This window comes from Stenella coeruleoalba, assembly GCF_951394435.1.
Source record: "Stenella coeruleoalba genome assembly, chromosome: 8".
Taxonomy (NCBI): domain Eukaryota; kingdom Metazoa; phylum Chordata; class Mammalia; order Artiodactyla; family Delphinidae; genus Stenella; species Stenella coeruleoalba.
The window spans coordinates 69,328,271-69,355,681 of NC_137154.1; the positions used below are offsets into that span (position 1 = coordinate 69,328,271).

Consider the following 27,411-nt stretch of genomic DNA (forward strand, 5'->3'; position numbering starts at 1 on the left):
TGCATGCCCCAGCTAATAGGGAGACCGAAGTCTCGCGATAACAATTTGACTCCAGGAAGAGAGTGAGAGGTGGGAAGTGGCGACCGGCGGGGCGCCATTTTGATCTCCGTGAGAGGAGGAGCGATTTCGAGTGGGCAGGGTCTGATCTCCTGGATCCAGAGGAGGCGGAGTTGACTGAGGCAAGATCGGGTTTTAGGTGTAGGCTTCCCTCACGGATTAGGTAAGTGGAGTAAACAAGAATGTTTCGGTAAACTACAAGAAATAAATTGTGGGGTCAGGTGAACGGAATGACTGTGAGCTGCAAGGAAACAGGCACTCCACCTGCTTTGCTTCCAGTGGTCTCGCCTTGGCTGAGCTGTCCTTTGACTTCCCAAAATCTGATCTCGAGTGTGTGTGGGGGTGTGCGTGTGTGTACGGTGCCAGGTGTGTTTCGTCATATTATGTCTACTTTTGCCTTCAGAAATCTCCTCTGCGTTAAATTGTAAGACGATCATGCTTTGACCGAGACTCAAAATGTGTAACCTTTGTACTGGAAGCCAGTGTTACCCGTAGTACATCCAGGTCCCCTCTCCCCTTCGGACTTTTGTTAACTACTCTTTCACTCAGAGCTAAGTGTCAGCCTCCCAGGGGTTGGTTAACATACCACAAGAGATACCAGCGGCGAATTTTTTTGTTTGTTTTCTCCCTTAGTTCCCTGAATGATTAATGAATGTTAAGATAAAAGTTTAACTAGTTTAGTTTTGGTATTTTGGGGGGTTTTTTCCCCACAGTAGTTACAAAAAGGAATGAGCTGGCTTGATTTGTCCACTTTCAGACCTCTTGTATCATATGAAAAAACCAGGAAAGCCGTCTAGTCTTAATCTATGGTTAGTGTCATCTTCGGATTGGACAGACCTGGAGGGTAATCTAGCCTCTTTACTCAATTTTGCTCTAAATGTTGAACAATTCCAGGCACAGACAGTCTAGTCTTCTAGGCATTATGAAGTACCGTTAGCTGCAGAACAGGGATTGCATGTCTTATTCACTGCCATGTTCCATAACATGCCTGCCTATGTAATTTGTGAGTCTCAGTACGAAATGAAAATGCAGGGCCCCTTGTTCAAAACGCAGGGAGAAAGTGCCATTAAAGGTACTAAAATATAAGCGGTCTCCTTTCTTCTGTAGTACCTCTTTCCACTTGTCATGATGTTTTAATTAATAGCATTAATTTGCTATTATTAATTATTAATGACATTCTATTTTATTGATTTATTATTAATCACTAACTATACTATTATTAATTAATAGCATTAATTTGCTATTTATTGTCACTCTAAGTAAAGAAAAATTGAGTTTAACTCATTAGCATGAGATTTACCACTCTATATTCTGCAATACCAGTTTTAAGTACAAACAAAAGAACATTTAGCTTGTACGCAGAATTAACTGAAATTTCACAATTCATACTATGTAGGCATATGTATTTTGTTCTTACTAGAACACTGGATACTGCACAAAACTAGCACCCCTGTATTTATTTTACTTCTCCATGCGTGCACATTCTACCGACACGGAATCCAGGGAATTTGAGTCTCAATGAACTCCCTTGGACTGTGCATCCACCAGCATTCTACGCTCACAGGACTTAAACGCTTTTTGTGAATGGGAAGCAAGGAGTGGTGGTGGACATGCACATAGACCCTCTCTCCTCTGATCCCAAGCATGTTCCATTGTCCTATCCATCTTAAAAGTTAAAATATAAAGTTAAGAATTTTTTTAAATATTTATTTTATTTATTTATTTGTCTGCACCAGGTCTTAGTTGCGGCATACGGGGTCTTCATTGTGGCATGCAGGCTCTTAGTTATGGCATGCGGGATCTAGTTCCCTGACCAGGGATTGAACCTGGGCCCCCTGCATTGGGAGCCTGCAGTCTTAACCACTGGATCACCAGGGAAGTCCCTAAAGTTAAGAATTTAAAGATGGTGGCAATGGAGCATAAACCACGTGCTATTCTGAACACATGGTCCTGTGTAACTTCACTAGTTGCACATCCATGGAGCCAGCCGTGTCCCAGAGCCTTATGAGTCTGGAATATCATAAATGTTCAATAAAAAAAACTAAGGCTGAACTGGTATCCATTGTATGCTAGGTACTTGGAAGACAAATATGAGAAATACAGTCCTATCTTCAAAGAGATCACAGTCTAAGGGACAGAAACAAAGCAAACAGATGACCAGAGGTATACTGAGTGCTATAAGGTTGCTCTATACAAACTTTCCCTTATTGTGAGCTGAATTGTATCATTCCCTCACCAGTTAATGGCAAGGTATAATGTGATGAGTTCTGGGTTTACAGTGGGCTAGATTTGGTTTTGAATTCTGTTTCTGCCACTTAATAGCTGAGTGATCTGGAGTAAATAATATATTCTCTCTGGCCTATTTCCTCTTGTAAAATGAGAAGGATAATATGTCGTTGTGTGAGGTTTTGAAGGAATGTCTGTAAAGTGTCTAACATACTGTCTGGTTTACAGAATGCAGTTTGTCAATAGTTATCGGCCATAGTTGGTCTACCCCTTTAGGCATTGCCTCTGCAGCTCCATTTATCCTTCTGCCTCCTATCTTCCATTCTTCCCTTCTCTAGACCCTACTTCTGGGCCACTGACTCCCAGCAGTGGAATCTGGAGAGTAAATGTTGTTTGCCTCCATGTGGCCCAAAGCTGTCCTCCTAGAGCCACTCTGGATTTGTATTAGAACTTTTCTAACCCTTTTCTCTCATCACTCCAACTCCAACCTCCTCTTCCCTATCTCTCACTCACACAGAAACACACTTATACACACTACCACGCTGCCTTCTGGGCTTTTGGCTTGCATTTCTAAACCAGTTATTCAGACTGTAGCCTCCTAGGGTTGGAATTTGTTTCTGTTTTGGTGGGGAAAGAAAACAAAAACCTGACCTTTGAAAGATAGTAAAGGGTGTAAAATTAGTGATGAGGAGATGTAGATGGGCTGCAGGCTGAGCAGCTGAAATCTGTCCTGTGTGGGCAGCTACTCCAAGATAATATAATGCCAGGAGCTGGGAGGAGCTCAGTCCCACCCAGAAAAAAGATAAAGAGACCACAGATTTCTCATTCTCAAGGTCAAGGAGTTCTTCCCAACTATACAGGTACAGAAAGGCTGGGGGTGTAAGGAAGGGAGGGGGCACCACCCCATAGTAGGTGATGTCAACCTTCCCATAGGTCTCTGCATTAAGAGATGTGCGCACATACAGGGGAGAACCCTGAGTTATACCAAATACGGCCTCAGAGCCAGGCAAAGCAAGACATTTGCCAGAGGAAACCCCCAAGAAATGCCCCATGTAAGTGATTTAAACTACCACGAAGACGCAACTCTCTTAGTCCACCCATGTGTGTCTATTCACATGTACTTTTTTCCCTCCTAATAAACACTTTGCTTGTTTCACTACTTTCAGTCTCTTTGTTGAAATTAACTTTTACAAATAAGACAAGCCAGGGGCCTTGTCACTAGCCACTGGCCCTCGTGGTGTAGGGGCTAAGATTCAGTGCTCTCACTGCCATGGCCTGACTTCGCTGGGGAACGAGATCTTGCTTCAAGCCCCTGCAGGCCGAGGCCACCTGAGATCATTAGGATTGTATTTAATTTAAACTTGAGTCTTTATTATTCCTACTGTAAGTAGAAATATCTAGAGTGCTTTTATTATCTTCATTTTAAGTAAACATGTATTCACTGAGCAGATTTTCACAAGTTCTTAATTAGTACTTGCTGGTTTCTAATAAAGAAAATATAAGATGATGGGCCTTCCCTTGTGGTCCAGTGGTTAACACTCCATGCTTACACTGCTGGGGGCACGGGTTCCACTCCTGGTCTGGGAACTAGGATTCTGCATGCCTCGCAGAGCAGACAAAAAAAAAAAAAGAAGAAAAAGAAAGAAAGAAAATATAAGATGTCAACATTTAGAAAATCTAGGTGAAGCATATATGAGATTATTTGTACGTATTTTCTGTCCATCTGAAATTATTTCAATAAAGTTAAAATGGCTCATTCCTAAACAATTATAGCTTATTCAATTCGAAAATATATTTTCGGGAATTCCCTGGCCGTCCAATGGTTAGGAGTCTGTGCTTCGCTTTCACTGCCGAGGGCCAGGGTTTGATCCCTGGTCAGGGAACTAATATCCTGCAAGCCGCAATGCACGGCCAAAAAAAAATAAAATATATTTGAGATCATCTAACTATGATTATATAGGGTTTGGGGCCCATTATCAACACTTCACATTTTCTTTGGGAGACCAAATTATGCATATTAAGTAAATAAAGGGTAATAAAGTATTATCTGATAAAGTACTAAAGAAATGTCGGGTCTTAAATGTATGTTTGTGGAGGATGTGTTATTTGATATCATCAAAATTAGAAATCCAGTTTCTAAGAAAACTGAATCTTTGGAAAATTAAAAAAAAAATTTTTTTGGAAGAGTATTTCAAGTGATGTTGAAGGACCATCTTTCGCTTACTAAGTAATGGTATATCAGAGATTATTCACATTAACGAGGTATTTCATTAACAATTTTAATGAGAACTCCAACAGTGTTCTTAGAAACAGCCTTAAGAGTTTTGTCTTTATTCCTTGTTGTGACTGGCCTCCAGTGGGATTCCCCGCCCAACTCATATTACTTTCGTTTGTTTGGGTTTTTTTGCCTGCATTTTATTTAACTCTCTCTGCTTGCACACCTCATCACCTGTACACTTGAGGTAAGATACTAATCTCTGCATATATGTCTACTTATTGTAAAATATATTTAGCATATATTTTTTAAAAATCAAATGATAATTGGTTAGGTTATCAGAATAATTGGACATTGAAGCTGTTTACCAAGAAAATGTTTATTTGTAAATGAAATAATTTGAATTTCAAAAGCTAATAATTTGTAGGAGTTTCCATTTCTCTTAGTAATTTAAATTTTCTCTTGTAAAAGTGATAGTCTAAGAAACTTGTTTAACTTTTAGCCTAAATGTCAAATATAGAATAGAAAACACAAATAAATGATCTATTATAGAAGTACCTGAGCATCCTGTACTGTTATCTACAACCATTTAAACAGTTATTCATAAACCTTAATAACTACCTTTGCTTCAGGATCTATATTCCTTAAATCAACCATTAGAAAGCTGCATGTTCAATCCAGATACATGACTGAAGAAAATGAATCATGTGCCCTCTTGGTTTGGTATTCCTCTTGTCTATTTTAAATGTCAGCTATTTAAGGTACTAGTATTAAAATAGGTTACTTGGACATTTCTCACTTGGAATATGAAATACAAGAAGTTATGGTTGCCTTTCTGTGAGGACACCTAAATGCCCTTTTGCCCTCTTTATATAACTGAACTCTTTCATTTCCAGAGCAGCAGCTGTTCATGCTTGGTGCACTGCAATAATTAGCCTACAATTGCTTTATTTTGTACATCCTCGTGAAACCTCAAAACTCAGATTGGGACTTGAGCCCATGGGCTGAGACTTGACCCCAGCCAAAACTCAGATTGGGACTTGAACACACTGTACTTTGAGATCACACACTCAGGACTTAACGAAGCTCAGGTTCTTTATGTCTCATCACAGAAAGAATTCATTGAGAGACAAAGTGATAGGTAAGAAGTGGATTTTTTTAGAGAGACACACTCCATAGACAGAATGCGGTCCATCTCAAAAGGTGAGATGACCTTGGGAGAAACACACTCCACAGAGTGTGGAACATCTCAGAAGGTGAGAGGCCCCGAAATATGGGGTAGTTTTTATGGACTGGGTAATTTCATAGGCTAACAAGTGGGAGGATTATTCCAGCTATTTGGGGGAAGGGGCAGAGAATTCCAGGAATTGGGCCACTGCCCACTTTTGGCCATTTATGGTCATGGCACCTGTGGGTGTGTCATTTAGATGCTAATGCATTACAATGAGCATATAATGAGGCTCAAGTTCTACTGGAAGTCTGCCATCTTGGACCTAGCTGGTTCTAATTTTTGTGTCCCCCAACAGCTCTGTCATTCTTTTAAAGGTTGTGTCCTGCCCCCTTCCTGTTTCAGAAAGAAGATGTCTTGTGCTGAGTATTCTTTTCATGTGCCAAGTCTAGAGGAGCTTGTTGGAGGTAAATGCAATACTGAGTTTTTTAACTATCCTAAGGAAAAAAATTTTTTTTTTTTTTTTTTTTTTTTTTTTTGTGGTACGCGGGCCTCTCACTGTTGTGGCCTCTTCCGCTGCGGAGCACAGGCTCCGGACGCACAGGCCCAGCGGCCATGGCTCACGGGCCCAGCCGCTCCGCAGCATGTGGGATCCTCCCAGACCGGGGCACGAACCCGTGTCCCCCGCACCGGCAGGCAGACTCTCAACCACTGCGCCACCAGGGAAGCCCGGAAAAAAATTTTTAAATAAAAACATTCTAAGATAAGCTTTATGCAACAGTACTTTCAATACAGAACTAATTTTCCTTTTCTGTATTTGTTCTGTACTGTTTTTATTGACAGAGTCCAAAACTCTGCCCCTCAAAAAAAATCTAAATTCACGATTCAGATTCTTGATGAGATACGAACTTTACAGAATGAAAATGAATATGGTAATCCATGATTTAAATATGTGTGGTGCCCAAAAGTTGTACAATATTGCTTTATTAACTTTTTTTTTAACATCTTTATTGGAGTATAATTGCTTTACAGTGTTGTGTTAGTTTCTGCTGTATACCAACTGAATCAGCTATATGCAAACATATATCCCCATATCCCTTCCCTTTTGCGTCTCCCTCCCACCCACCTTATCCCACCCCTCTAGGTGCTCGCAAAACACCAAGCTAATCTCCCTGTGCCATGCAGCTGCTTCCCATTAGCTATCTATTTAACATCTGGTCCTGTATATATGTCAATGCTGCTGTTTTACTTTGTCCCAGCTTACCCTTCCCCCTCCCCGTATCCTCAAGTCCATTCTCTACATCTGCGTCTTTATTCCTGTCCTGCCCCTAGGTTCTTTAGAACCTTTTTTTTTTTTTTTTTTTAGATTCCATATATATGTGTTAGCATATGGTATTTGTTTTTCTCTTTCTGACTTACTTCACTCTGTATGACAGTCTCTAGGTCCATCCACCTCACTACAAATACTCAATTTCATTTCTTTTTATGGCTGAGTAATATTCCATTGTATATATGTGCCACATCTTCTTTATCCATTCATCTGTCGATGGACACTTAGGTTGCCTCCATGTCCTGGCTATTGTAAATAGTGCTGCAGTGAACATTGTGGTACATGACTCTTTCTGAATTATAGTTTTGTCATGGTATGCCCAGTAGTGGGATTGCTGAGTCATATGGTAGTTCTATTTTTAGTTTTTTAAGGAACCTCCATAATGTTCTCCATAGTGACTGTACCAATTTACATTCCCACCAATAGTGCAAGAGGGTTTCCTTTTCTCCACAACCTCTCCAGCATTTATTGTTTGTAGATTTTTTGATGATGGCCATTGTGACTGGTGTGAGGTGATACCTCATTGTAGTTTTGATATACATTTCTCTAATGATTAGTGATGTTGAGCATCCTTTCATGTATTTGTTGGCAATCTGTACATCTTCTTTGGAGAAATGTCTGTTTAGGTCTTTTGCCCATTTTTGGATTGGGTTGTTTGTTTTTTTGATATTAAGCTGCATGAGCTGCTTGTATATTTTGGAGATTAATCTTTGGTCAGTTGCTTTGTTTGCAAGTACTTTCTCTGATTCTGAGTGTTCTTTTCATCTTTTTTTATTGTTTCCTTTGCTGTGCAAAAGCTTATAACTTTCATTAGATCCCATTTGTTTATATTTGTTTTTATTTCCATTTCTTTAGGAGGTGGGTCAAAAGGGATCTTGCTGTAATTTATGTCATAGACTGTTCTGCCTATGTTTTCCTCTAAGAGTTTTATGCTGTCTGGCCTTACATTTAGGTCTCTAATCCATTTTGAATTTATTTTTGTGTATGGTGTTAGGGAGTGTTCTAATTTCATTTTTTACATGTAGCTGTCCAGTTTTCCCAGCACCACTTATTGAAGAGACTGTCTTTTCTCCATTGTATACTCTTGGCTCCTTTATCAAAGATAAGGTGACCATATATGCATGGGTTTGTCGCTGGGCTTTCTATCTGGTTCCATTGATGTATATTTCTGTTTTTGTGCTACTACCATATTATCTTGATTACTGTAGCTTTGTAGTATAGTCTGAAGTCAGGGAGCATGATTCCTCCAGCTCCGTTTTTCTTTCTCAATCTTGCTTTGGCTATTCGGGGTCTTTTATTTTATTTTATTTTATTTTTTTCGGGGTCCATTATATTTCCATACAAATTGTGAATTTTTTTGTTCTACTTCTGTGAAAAATGCCATTGGTAGTTTGATAGGGATTGCATTGAATCTGTAGATTGCTTTGGGTAGTAGAGACATTTTCACAATGTTATTCTTCCAATCCAAGAACATAGTATATCTCTCCATCTGTTTGTATCATCTTTAATTTCTTTCATCAGTGTCTTATAGTTTTCTGTATACAGGTCTTTTGTTTCCTTAGGTAGGTTTATTCCTAGGTATTTTATTCTTTTTGTTGCAGTGGTAAATGGGAGTGTTTCTTCAATTTCTATTTCAGAGTTTTCATCATTAGTGTATAGGAATGAAAGAGATTTCTGTGCATTAATTTTGTACCCTGCTACTTAACCAAATTCATTGATTAGCTCTAGTAGTTTTCTGGTAGCATCTTTAGGATTCTCTATGTATAGTATCATGTCATCTGCAAACAGTGACAGTTTTACTTCTTCTTTTTTTTTTTTTTATTTCTTCTTTTCTGATTTGGATTCCTTTTATTTCTTTTCTTCTCTGATTGCTGTAGCTAAAACTTCCAAAACTATGTTGAATAATACTGGTGAGAGTGGGCAAACTTGTCTTGTTCCTGATCTTAGAGGAAATGGTTTCAGTTTCCAGAAACCATGGTTTCACCATTGAGAACGATGTTGGCTGTGGCTTTGTCATATACGGCCTTTATTATGTTGAGGTAGGTTCCTTCTATGCCTACTTTCTGGAGAGTTTTTTCATAAATGGGTGTTGAATTTTGTCGAAAGCTTTCTCTGCATCTATTGAGATGATCATATGGTTTTTATCCTTCAATTTGTTAATATGGTGTATCACATTGATTGATTTGTGTATATTGAAGAATCCTTGCATTCCTGGGACAAACCCCACGTGATCATGGTGTATAATCCTTTTAATGTGCTGTTGGATTCTGTTTGCTAGTATTTTGTTGAGGATTCTTGCATCTATGTTCATCAGAGATATTTGGCCTGTAACTTCTTTTGTTGTGACATCTTTATCTGGTTTTGTTATCAGGGTGATGGTGGCCTTGTAGAATGAGTTTGGGAGTGTTCCTCCCTCTGCTATATTTTGGAAGAGTTTGAGAAGGATAGGTGTTAGCTCTTCTCTAAATGTTTGATAGAATTCGCCTGTGAAGCCATCTGGTCCTGGGCTCTTGTTTGTTGGAAGATTTTTAATCACAGTTTCAATTTCAATGCTTGTGATTGGTCTGTTTATATTTTCTATTTCTTCCTGGTTCATATTCAGAAGGTTGTGCTTTTCTAAGAATTTGTCCATTTCTTCCAGGTTGTCCATTTTATTGGCATATAGTTGCTTGTAGTAATCTCTTATGATCCTTTGTATTTCTGAAGTGTCAGTTGTTACTTCTTCTTTTTCATTTCTAATTCTGTTGATTTGAGTCTTCTCTCTCTTTTTTCTTGATGAGTCAATTTTATTTATCTTGTCAAAGAACCAGCTTTTAGTTTTATTGATCTTTGCTATCATTTCCTTCATTTCTTTTTCATTTATTTCTGATCTGATCTTTATAATTTCTTTCCTTCTGCTAACTTTGGGTGTTTTTTGTTCTGTCTCTATTGCTTTAGGTGTAAGGTTAGGTTGTTTATTTAAGATTTTTCTTGTTTCCTGAGGTAGGATTGTCTTCCTATAAACTTCCCTCTTAGAACTGTTTTTGCTGCATCGCATAGGTTTTGGATCATTGTGTTTTGTCATTTGTTTCTAGGTATTTTTTGATTTCCTCTTTGATTTCTTCAGTGATCTCTTGGTTATTTGGTAGTATATTGTTTAGCCTCCACGTGTTTGTATTTTTTACAGTTTTTTTCCTGTAATTGATATCTAGTCTCATAGCATTGTGGTCGGAAAAGATACTTGATATGATTTCAATTTTCTTAAATTTACCAAGGCTTGATTTGTGACCCAAGATATGGTGTATCCTAGAGAATGTTTCATGGGCGCTTGAGAAGAAAGTGTATTCTGTTGTTTTTGGATGGAATGTCCTATAAATATCAATTAAGTCCATCTTGTTTAATGTATCATTTAAAGCTTGTGTTTCCCTATTTATATTCATTTTGGATGATCTGTCCATTGGTGAAAGTAGGGTGTTAAATTTCCCTATTATGATTGTGTTACTGGCGATTTCCCCTTTTATGGCTGTTAGTATTTGCCTTATGTATTGAGGTGCTCCTATGTTGGGTGCATAAATATTTACAATTGTTATATCTTCTTGTTGGATTGATCCCTTGATCATTATGTAAGTGTCCTTCTTTGTCTCTTGTAATAGTCATTATTTTAAAGTCTATTTTGTCAGATATGAGAATTGCTACTCCAGCTTTCTTTTGATTTCCATTTGCATGGAATATCTTTTTCCATCCCCTCACTTTCAGTCTGTATGTGTCGCTAGGTCTGAAGTGGGTCTCTTGTAGGCAGCATATGTACAGGTCTTGCATTTGTATCCATTTAGCCAGTCTATGTCTTTTGGTTGGAGCATTTAATCCATTTACATTTAAGGTAATTATCAATATGTATGTTCCTATTACCATTTTCTGAATTGTTTTGGGTTTGTTTTTGTAGGTCTTCTCCTTCTCTTGTGTTTCCTGCCTAGAGAAGTTCCTTTAGCATTTGTTGTAAAGCTGGTTTGGTGGTGCTGAATTCTCTTAACTTTTGATCATCTGTAAAGATTTTAATTTCTCTGTCAAATCTGAATGAGATCCTTGCTGGGCAGAGTAATCTTGGTTATAGTTTTTTCTTCTCATCACTTTAAATATGTCCTGCCACTCCCTGCTGGCTTGCAGTTTCTGCTGAAAAATCAGCTGTTAACCTTATGGGGATTCCCGTGTATGTTATCTGTTGCTTTTCCCTTGCTGATTTCAATATTTTTTCTTTGTATTTAATTTTTGATAGTTTGATTAATATGTGTCTCGGCATGCTTCTCTTTGGGTTTACCCTGTATGGTACCCTCTGTTCTTCCTGGACTTGATTCACTATTTCCTTCCCCATGTTAGGGAAGTTTTTGATGATAATCTCTTCAAATATTTTCTCAGACCCTTTCTTTTTCTCTTCTTCTTCTGGAACCCCTATAATTAGAATGTTGGTGCATTTAATGTTGTCCCAGAGGTCTCTGAGACTGTTCTCAATTCTTTTCTTTCTTTTTTCTTTATTCTGCTCCCTGGTAATTATTTCCACCATTTTATCTTCCAGCTCACTTATTCGTTCTTCTGCCTCAGTTATTCTGCTGTTGATTCCTTCTAGAGTATTTTAAATTTCAGTTATTGTGTGGTTCATCACTGTTTGTTTGCTCTTTAGTTCTTCTAGATCCTTGTGAAATGTTTCTTGTATTTTCTCCATCCTGTTTCTGAGATTTTGAATCATCTTTACTATCATTACTCTGAATTCTTTTTCAGGTAGCTTGCCTATTTCATCTTCATTTATTTGGTCTTGTAGGTTTTTACCTTGCTCCTTCATCTGTAACAAATTTTTTTGTCGTTTCATTTTTTTTTTTTTTTTTTGATGGGTGGTGCTGTATTCCTGTCTTACTGGTTGTTTGGCCTGAGATGTCCAGCACTGGAGTTTGCATGCAGTTGGATAGAGCTGGGTCTTGATGCTGATATGAAGATTTCCTGGAGGTGTCACTCCAATTGATATTCCATGGGGTCTGAGGTTCTGTGTTAGTCCAGCGGTTTGGACTCAGAGCTCCCACCAAAGGAGTTCGGGCCCGACCTCCAACCTGGGAACCAAGATCCTGCAAGCTTCATGGCACAGTGAAAAAAAAAAGGGGGGGGGAAGAAAGAAAGAAAAAATGGAGCAGTACAATATGAAAGAATATAAAATAAAATTAGAAAGATAAAAAATATGTTAGAAAAATAAAATTATAATTGAAACAACTGCAACAAGGTAAAATAACAGAAAAAAGAAAAATAAATAAAGGTGTGGGGGAACAAGCCAAAAGGAGAGATCACTAACAAAGTATAAAGAATAAAATAAAATTAGAAAAATAAAAGATTAGGAAAAAATAAAAATATAAAAGAATCGACAACAATGAATCTACAAGGTAAAACAGAGCCCCAATCTAAAAGAAGAAAAAAAAAAAGTCTTGGCTATAGGGGTAGAGTTTAGGCAGGGGGTGGAACTTAGGCAGAGGTGGGGTTTTGGGTGGGGTCGGACCTAGGCGGGTGGGGGTGTGACATTTGAGCATGGGGCAGGGCCTAGGCCGGGTGATGTTGGAGCATGGGGCGGGGCCTCTGCTTAGGACCTGCGCAGAAGGAGAGAGGTAGCATGTTGAAAGGAGGGCCCCTGGAGTGTGGAGTTCTGGAGTTTGGAGGCAGGGCCCTGAGTGAGGGTGTGTGGGTGGGGTTTATGCCCAGCACATTGGAGGGGGTCTCAGAGGGGGGTCTTCGAGTGTAGAGGTGGGGCCATGGGTGGGGGTGTAGGGGTGAGGCTTAGGCTCTGCATGGCAGGAGAGAGGCTCCAAGGGCAGAGGATTAGGCCCTGGAGCCCAACAGGCTCCCTGGTGCCTAAGAGGACAGGGAAAGCAGTGGCCCCGTCCCCTTCCGTTCGTTTGTGCCCCTCCCCCACTGTCTCCCCCAGGGTCTCCCCCATCACTGCTGGAACCCTAACCGTGACTGGGTCCCACTGGGCGTAGTAACTCCTTCCCTCCCCTGGCCACCCCTCAGGGGTGCCGGTGCCATAGATACAGCCTTTACTTTTGCTCCCCCTTCCCTCCCTCTCGCTCCCTCAGGACCCACACAGCTGGAGGGGGCCTAGGTGGGCAGAGGATCAGGCCCGGGATCTCAACAGGTTCCTGGGGGTCCAAGTGGGCAGGGGAAACCTGGCCATGCTCCCTTTTGATCCTCTGCCCTCCCAGTGGTTCCCCAATTTCCCCCTTCGCGTGTGGGATCCCTTCCCCTCCCCCAGCCGCCCAAGAGGTGACCACTGTTCTGAACTGTTCTGACCTGTTAGAACCTTAGATTAGCTGCCTGTCTTTGAAATACATATGAGTCATATAACACATACTTTCATGTCTTACTTTTTTTTTTTTGCGGTACACGGGCCTCTCACTGTTGTGGCCTCTCCCGTTGCGGAGCACAGGCTCCGGACGTGCAGGCTCAGCGGCCATGGCTCATGGGCCCAGCCGCTCCACGGCATGTGGGATCTTCCCGGACCGGGGTACGAACCCGTGTCCCTGCATCGGCAGGCGGACTCTCAACCACTGCGCCACCAGGGAAGCCCCATGTCTTACTTCTTTTGCTCAACATTTTTTCTATAAGCATTAATGAAGGTGTTGCATGTAATTGCTTACTTTCTTGCAGTTTAAATACTTACATTTCAATACTTGGAATCCTCTCCCTAAAAGAAACGTAGTCCTCACCTGAGTGCAGTGTTTATCTTCAGTGGTTTCTAATCACTACAGTTTACAGTGTTATTTATGGAAGTATTTATGTACCTTAATATATGTATCTTGTGATTAATTATGTGTCCAGTTTCTGATTGTATTCATTAATAAGACCATTTCCCCCTCCTTTTGTTTGTTTGTTTGGCTGCGCTGCACAGCATGTGGGGAGCACCCCCTGCAGTGGAAGTGCTGAGTCTTAACTGCTGGACCACCAAGGAAGTCCCTTATCCCCCTCCTTTTAAGTTACACAAGTTTAGGGACTTCCCTGGCGGTCCAGCAGTTAAGACTCCATGCTTCCACTGCAGGGTGCGCAGGTTCTGTCCCTAGTCAGGGAACTAAGATTCCACATGCCATGTGGCATATCCAAAAAATTTAAAAAAAAAGTAGTAAATTACACAAGTTTAGTTTGGAAGTATGACACACAAAACAGTTGAGGGAAGACTTGATATGTGATGACAAATTTCTACCTAATGTTTAACCCTTTTCCTTGTCTTTATTAGTTCTGCAGAAGGGGCTAACGGATAACTTTGCTGATGTCCAGGTCTCTGTAGTTGATTGCCCTAATTTGACCAAGGAGCCATTTACCTTTCCTGTAAAAGGTAAGCAATATCTGCAAAGGATATTGACCCAGCTTTTAGATTAAATTGTGCTTAATTTCTGTGTTTTCTAATATTGGTCAAATTTCATTTTATACCCTTGTAGAAAAATATGTTTTTTATGTACTTTTGTAACTTTCACAGGTTATATAATAGATATTCAATAGGCTAGAATCCTGAATATCACATGAGAGTTTTGTTTTTAATCATTCAAATGACTGTTATGGAAACTTACTGTAATTTTTATTTATTTATTTATGTATTTATTTATTATTCATTCATTCATTCAAGACCAGAAGTGATCTTAAAAGCCTTGTATTTATTTGAATCATCCATTAAATACTAATATCCCTTCAACAAATTTGTCAAGTGATTATCCAGCCAGTGTTTAAAGTGAGAAGGGAAATTAATATTGATGCTGAAACTCAGCCTCTGTGCAGCACTGCCAAATTGAATCTCAGAGACGAGAGTTTTGGGTGAAGTAGAAAAGAATACTTTTATTGCTTTGCCAGGCAAAGGGGGCCACAGAGGCCTAATGCCCTCAAAACTGTCCCAAACTCAGTGGGGGGGCAGGTGTGGGGAGTCTTACAGTCAAGGGGAGGGGCTTCTCATAAGGATCAGAGTGCTTGCAAGGCCTGCATTCCTTCAGTCTAAGGATCATCTCAGGTGGTCCCGTCATCTATGGTTCTCTATGTTATTGAACTGTAACCTTCTCTCTGGAATGAAGAATGTTTCATCAAGTAGTTAACATCTTCCATGTGGTAGGGGTTTTAGTTCTGCACAAGAGCTCAAAGATACAGTTATGTATATCCAGTGAGGAGGAACCAGGACCCTGCCCCAAGGCTACACTATTGTTTCTTGACTGCTCCTCCCTTGTCTCTTCATCCCCTCCCTTCCCTGATTAGCAACTGTTTGAACCTGCCCTGTGGAACTCAGGGAAGGTCACCGAAGCCGAATGAAGCCTATTTCTTACCAACAAAAAAACAGGGGACACGAAAAGACTTTTGTGCCCAGGAGCCCCACAGGGTCCTGCTCGGTTTCTTTTTTTTTTTTTAATTTTATTTATTTTTTTTATACAGCAGGTTCTTATTAGTTATTCATTTTATACATATTAGTGTATATATGTCAATCCCAATCTCCCAATTCATCCCACCACCACCACCACCACTGCCCCCCACCCGCCCCCCCTGCCACACACACCCCTGCCACTTTCCCCTCCTTGGTGTCCATACGTTTGTGCTCTACATCTGTGTCTCTATTTCTGCCCTGCAAACCGGTTCATCCGTACCATTCAGTTTCAATATTAAGTAAATATAATTTGTCAGACAGTATGATGGATATCTATATTTGATGTCTTAATTTTTATACTAACACTGCAAGGTGAGTACTAGCCCCAGTTTATAGATGAGAAAACTGAAGCTGAAGAGAGGCTAAGTAATCTCAGTGGGAATCATAATCAGGATTCAAATCCAGATCTGTCTGCTTCCAAAGTCCAACATTCTCTCATTATACCCTACTGTAATGAGGAATTTGGAACAGTCACACTTACTCACTCTTTTATTATGTAATTGACATCTTTGTTAAAAAGCAGTTTTACGTAGAAATCCTGGACTCTAGTTCTTTCTCTGCCACTTAAGGTTTCATTACCCTGGGTAAGCCAATTAATGTATCTGGGCTTCAGATACATTAAAATGGGGGTGGGGGGGAGTGAGATTTGGGTTAAATGTTCTTTTTGGGTCTTTCTAGTTCAAACAGTCTTTGATTTTAAGTAGACCTGTAAATTCTAGAAGTTTTATGTACCAGATGGCAATATCTCTTCACACCTTAAAAGCATTTATCATAATACTTTTTTTGTTGTTTTATGTTTTGGTTTTTTGGCCCTGAGGCATGTGGGCTCTTAGCTCCCCCACCAGGGATTGAACCCGCACCCCCTGCATTGGAAGGCGAAGTCTTAACCACCGGACTGCCAGGGAAGTCCCTATCATAATACTTTTTTATAGCTCTGTTTCTTCCGATTATAAGGGTAATATATTTTACCCCAAAATAAATAATTGATTAAATAATTCAAATAAAAACCAGAAAACACAGAAGAGTACAGGAAAAATAGTTAATCTTAATTTTGTCACCCAAAGGGTTGGTTTGAAAAAGAGTTTTCTAGGTTCTTGTCAATAATTTGTGAGTCTTTAAATTACATACTAAGGAAGCCAGATATGTATGCATGTTACATATATGATCTTTCATAAACATATTTAGGTACTTTCTACATGAACTGGTCTTGTCACTAGTGATCTTGGCGTGTTTACTAGTATTATTTCATCGTTTTACCCGAAAACCAGGTTCACCTCTTGGTGGGTGTTGAGCCAATAGACACAACCAAAGCACTAGAGAAGGAAGGACTTATTGTCACTTGCAGCAAGTAAGGAGAACACTGGGGAATCTTTTCTCAAACAGTGTCTAGCTGTACCTGTGACGTTTAATTAAAAATGTAAGTAGAAAGTTCCTAGCATCTGAAGTTACCTAAAATTACTTGTCATTTTTATAAACAACCTTGGAACAAACAACTCTAACAAGAGGACTTCTCAATATGGATTTTTAAAAGAAGTAATATTTTACCAAAATATTTTAAATTAAAATATAATTTTAGCTAAAACCCTCCCTCCCCCAAAAGAAAGATTTTTAAAGGAATAAGTCATTATAGACTAATTCTAGAAACCTCATCCAAACATTGGCTCCAGTTCTAGCCCTTGCCCTATCATCAACTTTCTTTTTTTATATTATTAATTTTTACTGGAGTATAGTTGCTTTACAGTGTTATGTATCATCAACTTTCGATTGCCTTTATGCTACTAACTATATCAAGTCATGCTTGGTTATGACACTATTAGAAACACAGGAAGTTAGCATAGGACAGGGATCCTAGCTACTTACATTTTCCAACCCCTGCTATTTGTAAAACTATGAACTGAAAAGTTATATACTCTTAATAAATTAGTGTCTTCCGGCATTTTATACTTAAATTTAGATGTTTGCCTATTTTTAAGATGGCTTGTTTTATTTGTTTTTTTTAGGTATCTGTGGGAAAACTAGAATTGCAGAAGTAGGAGGTGTACCTTACTTATTGCCTCTTACAAATAAAAAAAAAGTAAGTTTCTTTTACTTTTCACATTCACATGGAGATTATGAAAATCGGGTTGATTCCTATTTTTATTATTAGAAGGTCCACTGACCAATGTGACAAGGAAGTGTTAATGGATGTAGTAATAAAAAGTAAATCTGGGAATTTATATAAGTAAGATTTAAATAATATGCGTTTCCTCTTGTATAGGTTTATGATCTAAATAAAATCGCAAAAGAAATCCAGCTTCCTGGAGCTTTTGTTCTTGGAGCAGGAGCAGGCCCATTTCAGACTCTTGGATTCAATTCTGAGGTCAGCATATATATAATTACTTTACTTTATTGATTTGACACTTAGTTTGCCTTTTTCCTTTTACTGCCCTATCAGAAATCTTGTCTTCTGAATGAATTGTAAGTGGTTGATGTCATACCTCTCTACAGATTTGTTACTGTTGATACAGATTTGGAGTATAGCACATGCTCCAATTAGTCCAACTGAAATGGAGCACTCATCTCTAATTTAGATTTTCTTATGGCACATGCTCAGTATTCGAGGAGTCCATCGAAGGTCCTACTGTGATTTGCTGAGGACTCTGGACTGTGAAAGATTTCAGTCCTTACACATCAGAGGATTCCTAACTTCTCTATGATCTTTGCTGGTATAAGGGCAGCTTGCAATCAGAAGATGAATGAAATATTTAATTATCTAATCAAATCCCTCTTTCAGACCAAATTGCAGGGACCTACCCCAGTAGTATGATTATTGTTTACAAAAGGTAGTATCTATCACTATGTATGTTAACACATTTCCAACATAAAAACATCACTGTTTCTTCACATCTCACGAACAGGAGAATAACCTGCTCAGTCTGCCCATTCTCTCACAGCCTCTTACATCTATGACTGTTAGTCAATAATCATACAAGTCCTTTTATAGAAACATTAATATAATTTGCCTAGTGTTCAAGACAGAAAAAGTTTAAAATTTAAGTGAGAAATTTTAAGGACGTCTCTGGCGGTCCAGTGGTTAGGACGCGGCGCGGCACTTTCACTGCCAAGGGCCTGGGTTCGATCCCTGGTCAGGGAACTAAGTAAGTAAGTAGGTAAGTAGGTAGGTAAGTAAGTAAATAAGTAAGTAATAAAATGAGAAATTTTGATGCAAATGTCACAATCTTATAGAAACACTATAATACTGTAAACATTTTCTAAAATTTTTTTTCAGTTTTTTTGATATTTGTAAATCTTTAACATTTTGAATCTGACATTAAATATTTTATTTTTCATGTTTTATTATTAGATCTTGAAATAAAATGTCTTAAAGTCTAGGACAAAATATTTTGTTACATTATTCAAGATCTTCTCTTTGCATAGAGATACTAGGCTTGACTAATTACCTTATTTACTTTTCTTTTCAGTTTATGCCAGTTGTTCAAACAGAAAGTGAACACAAACCTCCTGTGAATGGAAGTTACTTTGCTCATGTTAACTCTGCAGATGGAGGGTGCCTACTTGAGAAATACAGTGAGAAATATCATGATTTTGGGTTTGCATTACTGGCTAATCTTTTTGCCAGTGAAGGCCAGCCTGGAAAGGTGATTTTGTTCTAAAAATGCAGTATTCTCCAAGAGTTCTCAGATAGCTAAAAATTTGCATGCTTATTGCTACTACTGTAGTTTTCTTAAGGAAATCCAAAGCTACCTAAGTCCCAAACCTCTTTAAATAACACAGTTATGAAAGATTCAGAAAGTACTACAGGCATAGTGAAAATACTTTGGGCTTCCCTGGTGGCACAGTGGTTTAGAACCCACCTGCCAATGCAGAGGACACGGGTTCGAGCCCTGGTCTGGGAAGATCCCACATGCCACGGAACAACTAAGCCCATGCGGCACAACTACTGAAGCCAGCACGCCTACAGCCCACGCTCTGCAACAAGGAAGCGATCGCAATGAGAAGGCCTAGCACCGCAATGAAGAGCAGCCTCCGCTCTCCTCAACTAGAGGAAGCCTGCACGCAGCAAAAAAGACACACGCAAACAAAAATTTTAAAAAGAAAAAAAAATAATACTTAGTAAGCAATAGCTTTTTTTCCAAGGAACTAAAATAGGATGTTCCTGTGGGGAGTGAGTTAGTCAAATAGATGAACCATGCAGCTGAAGTAGATAATGTCTACCTATATAGTTGGTATATATGTAACTTACTCATTTCAGACTGATCAGACATTGATTGAGATAGAAATGATGGGAGCAAAAAATTATAGAAGACGTGAGAAGAATTAATGCCTCACTTCATATTTACTTCCTGTTAGTACAAAAAAAAAGGATGATTTCATGTTCCAAAATTGTAATGATGGTCGCACAACTCTATACGTATACTGAAACCCATTGAATTGTATACTTGAAATAGGTGGATTGTATGGTATGTGAATTATATCCCCCATAAAGCTGTTATTTTTTTTTTAAAGATTATTTCAGTTTTAGCTGTTGTGAGAACTCCCAGATCTTGTAGAGATAACTACTTCAGCCACTTTGGGAAATGAGATAGTGAAGCAAAAATACCTAATAAAGTGGAGGTAACAGAAGTCCAGATTTTTAAAGGAAATGAGAAAACATAATCATTTCTCCTCCCTCCAGTTATCAGAAGTTAATCCCTTTAAACCAAAGAATTCTCAGTCTTTCACCACCTTGACATATAAGAATCTCTAGAGTTCAGTGTAGAATTTGGCTATAAATTTATAAAATTTAGCTATAACTCTCTCAGTCCAAGAAAGCACAAATACGACATTATTAGAGTAAATGATATATAATTTTTATATATATATATATATATATATAAAATACTATATATATTATTAAGACTTAGAGGATTGAGACACTTCTGCTCATATCTGGGTGCTCGAAGCAAACAAGTGAATATTTGCTTGATGGCACTGAATTATATAATGTTTCACTTGGGTAGTTATTTACATAATATTTTGCAGCTTAGAACAATGGTATGTGTATTTATGTCCTCTCTAGGTCATTGAGGTGAAAGCCAAAAGAAGAACTGGAAAACTTAACTTTGTGACTTGTATGAGACAGACTCTTGAAAAACATTATGGAGATAAGCCTGTAGGAATGGGAGGTACTTTCGTGATTCAGAAGGGAAAAGTGAAGACTCATATTATGGTAAAGGCCTGTGTGTGTGTGTGTGCGCGCGTGCACGTGCTTAAGATCGTAGGATTTTTTTAATATACATTGAGAATTTAACCTTTTTTAAAAATATTTATTTATTTATTTTTGGTTGCATTGGGTCTTAGTTGTGGCACGTGGGATCTTCGTTGCATCATGTAGGGTCTTTAGTTGCGGTATGCCAGCTTCTTAGTGGACTTCTTAGTTGCAGCATGCGAACTCTTAGTTGCAACATGCATACAGGATCTAGTTCCCTGACCAGGGATTGAACTTGGGCCTCCTGCATTGGGAGCACGGAGTCTTACCCACTGGACCACTAGGGAAGACCTGAGAATTTAACTTTTAAAGACACCCTGAACAAACCCTTTTACTGTGATCAAATTTAAATGACAGACAATACTGTAAAGCAACTTGTATGATAATGTCCAGCTGGAGTCCTTTTTTCATATTAATATAATAGAACTTTCTTCTCAATTTGTTTGTATTAAAGATTGAGATAGATGTGAGTATAAGCCTTAGAAACTGATTATTTTCATTGCTAGAATCCCTATATAGACTTTGCTATTACGATGGTTGTGGTTTTAGGGAAAGAACTCATGAAAATGATAATCTTATGGGCTGACTATAATAAGTTTATAAGGCATTAATGACGGAATACTATATGAAGACAGACCAGGTCATCTAGGATTTTTTAAATAATTTTTGGTAGGTGAGTGAACGAATAAATGAATGAAGTGTAAAAGTGTTATAACTTAATGTCCTTTTTGTTTTAACAATGAAGCCATTAGAAAACGTATTGTTTTGATGTTTTTTATCCTGATAATTTTAAATGGCAAACCAGCTGATTCTGCATAGAAAGACACATTTGTGAAACTACTTACTTTTCCAATTTACGACAAAATTATAGAGAAATCTATTTGTAAATACCAAAGGATTATAGGATTTCTTAAAATTCAAGTAAACAATACTTTATTATTAACTATAGTTACCATGATGTGCATTAGCTCTCTAGAACTCACTCACCTTATAACTGGAAGTTTGTACCCTTTGATCAACATTTCCCCATTTTCCCCCACCCCCTCATCCTCTGGCAACCACCATTATACTGTTTCTCTAAGTTGGACTTCTTTAGATTCCACATATAAGTGATATCATGCAGTATTTGACTGTGACTGGCTTATTTCACTTAGTGTTGTATAATGTCCTCCAAGTTCAACTATATTGTTACAAATGGCAGGATTTCCTCCTTCTTTTAAGCCTGAATAATATTTCATATACATATCACAACTAAAAAGATACAGATAACAATTTCTTTATCCATTCATCTGTTGATGGACACTTAGGTTGTTTCCCAATCTTGACTAACGTGAATAATGCCACAGTGAACATAGGAGTGCGGATATCTCTTCAAGGTAGTGATTTCATTTCCTTTGGATATATACCCAGCAGAATTGCTGGATCATATGGTGGTTTTATTTTTAATTTTTTGAGGAAGCTCCGTAATGGTCGTGCCGGTTTACATTCCCACTAGCAGTGTACAAGTGTTCTATTTTCTCCACATCCTCACCAACACTTTTCATCTCTTGCCTTTGTGAGAACAGCCATCTGCACTAGAGTGAGTGATATCTCATGGCTTTGATTTGCATTTACCTGATGAATAGTGATGTTGAGTGCTTTTTCATATACCTGTTGGCCGTTTGTATGTCTTCTTTGGAAAAATGTCTAATTCAGTCCTTTGATCATTTTTTAATTGGGCTTTTTTTTTCCTATTGAATTCCTTATATATTTTGGATATTAACCCCTTATCAGATATATGGTTTGCAAATATTTTCTCTCATTCCATAGGCTGCCTTTTTCATTTTGTTGACTGTTGCCTTTACTGTGCAGAAGCTTTTTAGTTTGATGTAGTCCACCTGTTTATTTTTCCTTTTACTACCTGTACTTTTGATGTCATATCCAAAAAGTCAAATTTAATGTCATGAAACTTCCCTCCTGTTTTCTTCTAAGAGTCTTTGCAGTTTTAGCTATTATATTTAGGTGTCGGATCCATTTTTAGTTAATTTTTGTATATGATATAAAGTAAGGGTCTAACTTTATTTTTTTACATGTGGATATCCAGTTTTCCCAGCACTATTTGTTAAAAAGACAGCCGTTTCTCCATTGAATGGTCATGGCATCCTTGTCAGAAATCATTTGGCCATATATGCAAGGGTTTACTTCTGGGATCTCTATTCTATTCCACTGATCTGTATGCCTGTCGTTATGCTAGTATCACACTATTTCGATTACTATAGTTTTGTAGCAAGCCTGATATCAATAAGTGTGAGACCTCCAACTTCCTTCTTCTTTTTCAAGATTGTTTTGGCTGTTTGGGGTCCCTTGAGATTCCATACGAATTTTAGGGTGGATTTTTCTATTTCTGCAAAAACGTCATTGGGATTTTGACAGGGAATGCAGTGAATCTTTAGATTGCTTTTGATAGTACTGACATGTTAACAATATTAAGTTGTCCAATCCATGAACACAAGATGTCTTTCCACTTACTGGAGTCTTTTAGAATTCGTTTCAGCAATGCTTTGTACTTTTCAGTGTACAAGTCTTTTGCCTCCTTAAGTTTATTTCTAAGTATTTTATTCTGTTTGATGCTTCTACCCCACTTTCAATGCCTTCCTTTTTTTTCATTTACCAGTATCAATAATGACATTTAAGACTGGGATGAGGATATACTCATAGGAAAACTGAGAAACTCCTTTATTTATTCATTCATATCTTTTAGTGTGTACACATTGATTGGTGGTCCTTTTGAAAACTAGGGTATATAACTTCTCTTGGTGCCAAAAATAGCAATAGAATGTATAAGAAGGCTTAAAGGTTTTAACAATGAAATTATATATAAATTTTTAGCTCAATAATATTCGATGTTTACTTGTTTAATGTCCTTTTATTGTAGCCAGCAGAATTTTCTTCCTGCCCATTGAACTCTGATGAAGACGTGAATAAATGGTTACGTTTTTATGAGATGAAGGCTCCTTTGGTTTGTCTGCCAGTTTTTATCTCCAGAGACCCAGTAAGTCTATGTCTGTCTTTTACATTGCAATAATGCTTAATTTTTAGAATATTCTTTTAGAATTAGGCACTTTTTGTGTTCTTATTTAAGAACTAGTGTAGTCTGTAGAATTGTCTTAAAAGGTAAGGGAGCAAATATCTGACCACCTATGATTTGGCAGAGCAGATTTTACCTTTGGAGAATTGAAGGCACAGGCATTTTAAATAACACCCAAAGTCACATTATTAAATAGTAGAATCAGAACAGGATTCAGGTGTCCTATCATCTTATTTGCTTTTCTATATACTGTTCATTATATTCTAATATTGTACCCTAGAAAAATAATATAGACTAATTTAAAGCAAATATCTACGAAAATACTGACTATATCTTTTGATCCAGTGATTACATGTCTAGGAATTTATCGTTAAATATATGGCTATGTGCATAAAATGACTAGTTAAAAGGGTTATTCATGACAGCACTGCTGTAATAGCAGAAGAACTGGAAATAATCTAATGTCAGTTGGAAAGTGGTATGCGCATACAATAGAATACCATAGATATAAAAGAATTAGGAAGCTCTTTTATGTTCTGATATACAAAGATCTGAAAGCTATACTGTTAAATGAAGAAGAGCAACATACAGCACAGTAGGTGCAGAGTACTACCATACAAGTAATAAATTAAAAATAATCCTTTTGGAAGGATATAGAAGAAGCTGCTTACTTTGGTTGCCTTCTAGGAAAGGAAGTGAGGGCAGGAAATGGAAAGATACATTTTACTGAATATATGCTTTTGCACCCTCTGAATTTTGAATCATGTGACTGTATTACCTACTAAAAAAAATAAAATAAAAATTATTGTAACATAAATTAAAAAGGTCTCCCATCCCCTTAAACAAGTTCTATGCAAAATAATTGGAATACTAACAGATAGCTTCTCTGTTGTCCTAGGGGTTTGATTTGCGGTTGGAGCACACTCATTGTTTTAGTCATCATGGAGAAGGTGGACACTACCATTATGACACCACCCCAGATATAGTGGAATATCTTGGATACTTCTTACCTGCAGAGTTTCTCTATCGCATTGATCAACCAACAGAGACCCATTCATTTGGGCGAGATTAAATCAACTGATACTCGTTTGACTGATTAACTCATTAATTGATACTAATATAAAGCCTAATAGAAATGATCTCACTACTTAATAAGCCCTATTTTTTTCGGCCTTTGAAATGAAAGGTATGTCGACACTGTGCTCTGTATTACTTCACAGATCTATCTGAAAGGGATTATTGGGAACAAAGACACATGATGGAGATGTTCTTCATTCTTTTTATTCTAAAAATCAGTCTTGGGCTTCCCTGGTGGCACAGTGGTTGACAGTCCGCCTGCTGATGCAGGGGAGACAGGTTCGTGCCCTGGTCTGGGAAGATCCCACATGCCGTGGAGCGGCTGGGCCCGTAGGCCATGGCCGCTGAGCCTGCACGTCCGGAGCCTGTGCTCTGCAACGGGAGAGGCCACAACAGTGAGAGGCCCGCATACCACACACACACACAAAAATCAGTCTTATGTTTATAATTAAATATAAACAGGATTAAGAATCAAGTGATGATTCCTACTAGCTAATGGCAATAATTTACATTTGTATATTCAGTTTTTCAAGTTAGTCTTACAACTGCTAAGTGGATGTTTCTGGGTATTAGAAAAATCAGTGCTGGAAATGTTGATAGTTGTTAAATCTTTCTACTGAATTTTTAAAATCCATTTTAGAAGTCAAAGTACACTTTTTTCATGGAATAAGGTGGTCAGAGGGAGCAACTTTACTCCTTTTGGTGATGTTGAACCATACTCTGAAGTTTGTAATTTGCCTTTAACAAATATTAGCAACCAGATGGTTAGCCATGATTCCTCCTTTGTTTGGACTGTCAATTGGAAGCAGTTTGTGCCTTGTTGGTTATTTGCGAGAAGTGAAAAGAAACAGCATCAAAATACAACCTCGAAGTGAGTATACTTTAATTTATAAATGAGGCTATTACCAAATATGACTACTATCCTTCATGAAATGTAAAATTATACCTTTACCAATTGTAATGACTGAAGTTTTCCTCAGTGTTTTTCTATAATAATCATGAGCCAAAAACAACTCTCTAATCTTGTAATGCCAACACTGATTTAGGAGCTTTTTAGTACTAAGCATATAATAAATTGTCTTTGGATGTTAACTATAACAAATATTTTTTGTCTTTGGATGTTAACTATAACATGTCCAGTGAGTATAAATTCCTAAATATTATTTTTTAATAAACACTAGTTTGCATCAAAAGAAATGAATAAAAATTTTACATTCATAATATGATATTGTGTTTCTTTTTAATATCCTACCTCCAGACAAAAATAATATTAGTATTCATTCATTTAACAAATACATACTGAATGAACACCTACCCTGCCCTCTGGAATGTAAGCTCCATGGCAAGGGCTTTGATCACCACTATAGCCTTTAAGAGAACCTGGCCAAAGTGGGCACTCAAATATTTGTTGAATGAATGATTATGACAGATACTTCACTAGATGCTGGGATCTATCATTCAGTCATTTATATAGTAGGGGAAGGCAAATACATATTATGTCAGGTGGTACTAGTGCTATGAAGAAAAAATAAAGCAGAAGATGGACTGTGAAGGAGGATGTTATTTTGTTGTGGGCATCCACACTGAGAAAAGGTGGACTCCCACCCAAAATTCAGCTCAGATGTTGAGACTGATGAAGTCACACACATACCAAGGGTGTATGACAGACTTTATTATTCCCATAATAAGGCTTCCTGGGGAAAGCAGGGCAGCTCCCAAGCAAGTCCAAAAATGGCCTGAGAGAACAGAGAGAGGAGACTGGCTTGGGGGTTTTATGGTGGTTACGGGGTAGGGCCAGGGTGACGGTTCTGCATGCAGTTTGAATTTCCCACAGGTGGCAAAGCAAGAAGCAGCCAGGCTTTACTGCACAAACGTGGGGCAGAAGGGGAGGAAGGAGTGGGGTAAGGCTTAACAGCTGTCGGCAGTCAAACATCAAAGGTGGACTCAGACTCTATGACACATTTTATAGAGAGAGATCGGGGATAGCCTCTGATAAAGAGACATTTGAACAAAGGCCTGAAAAAACTGAGAGAGTGAGCCATTATTATGAAGTTATTTGGAGGAACATCTTTTCTAGCAGATTTAAAGGCTCAGAGGCAGAAGAGGACTTGGTATTTTCAAAAAATGGCAGAGGCCATTGTAAACAAAATAGGATCACCTGAACTCCATGAAGCTAACATCTAGCGCATATTGCGAGAAGCAATTTTTAAAATGCTAGCTAGCTAGCTAGATATTTGCAAAATTATGTTAATACCATATTCACTTTAGGAATGTGACAAGGATGCCCAATATCATTAACTACTGGAGTTTCAACTAGGAAAAGAAGACAAAGACAGAATAGGTATAACAACTGAAAAGGAAGGAAAAAATAATTTTTTCAGCAGAAAACATGATTGACTTCTTGGAAAACCCAAGAGACTCTATAGTTAAATTATCAGACTGAGTTCAAAGAGGTTCCTAAATATAAATATTACTCAGCCATAGAAAAAGAATGAAATACTGCCATTTATAGCAACATGGATAGACCTATAGAATATCATACTAAGTAAGTCAGACAAAGACAAATGTATGATTTCACCTAAATGTGTAATCTAAAAAATACAAATGTGCTCGCTTCGG

The 27,411-nt window shown here is 38.0% G+C and overlaps 1 protein-coding gene across 1 annotated transcript; it reads left to right on the forward strand.

Annotated features, from left to right (window-relative positions):
* Positions 1 to 79: 79 nt before the first annotated feature.
* On the forward strand, positions 80 to 26,478 carry LOC307189808 (ester hydrolase C11orf54 homolog). Its single transcript, XM_079928306.1, has 9 exons — positions 80 to 220; positions 6,072 to 6,133; positions 14,237 to 14,335; positions 17,401 to 17,474; positions 17,658 to 17,759; positions 18,862 to 19,038; positions 20,460 to 20,609; positions 23,563 to 23,679; positions 24,614 to 26,478. The coding sequence occupies exons 2-9, from the start codon at positions 6,079 to 6,081 to the stop codon at positions 24,785 to 24,787; spliced, it is 948 nt and encodes a 315-aa protein (XP_079784432.1). The 5' UTR covers positions 80 to 220; positions 6,072 to 6,078; the 3' UTR covers positions 24,788 to 26,478.
* The last annotated feature ends 933 nt before the right edge of the window (positions 26,479 to 27,411 follow it).

Excerpts from the sequence above, each read along its gene's own strand:
- LOC307189808 (XM_079928306.1), top strand. The coding sequence starts at position 6,079 with ATGTCTTGTGCTGAGTATTCTTTTCATGTGCCAAGTCTAGAGGAGCTT. Across the intron at positions 14,336-17,400 it reads ATTTACCTTTCCTGTAAAAG|GTATCTGTGGGAAAACTAGA; the intron begins GTAAGCAATATC and ends TGTTTTTTTTAG. Across the intron at positions 17,760-18,861 it reads CTCTTGGATTCAATTCTGAG|TTTATGCCAGTTGTTCAAAC; the intron begins GTCAGCATATAT and ends TTTTCTTTTCAG.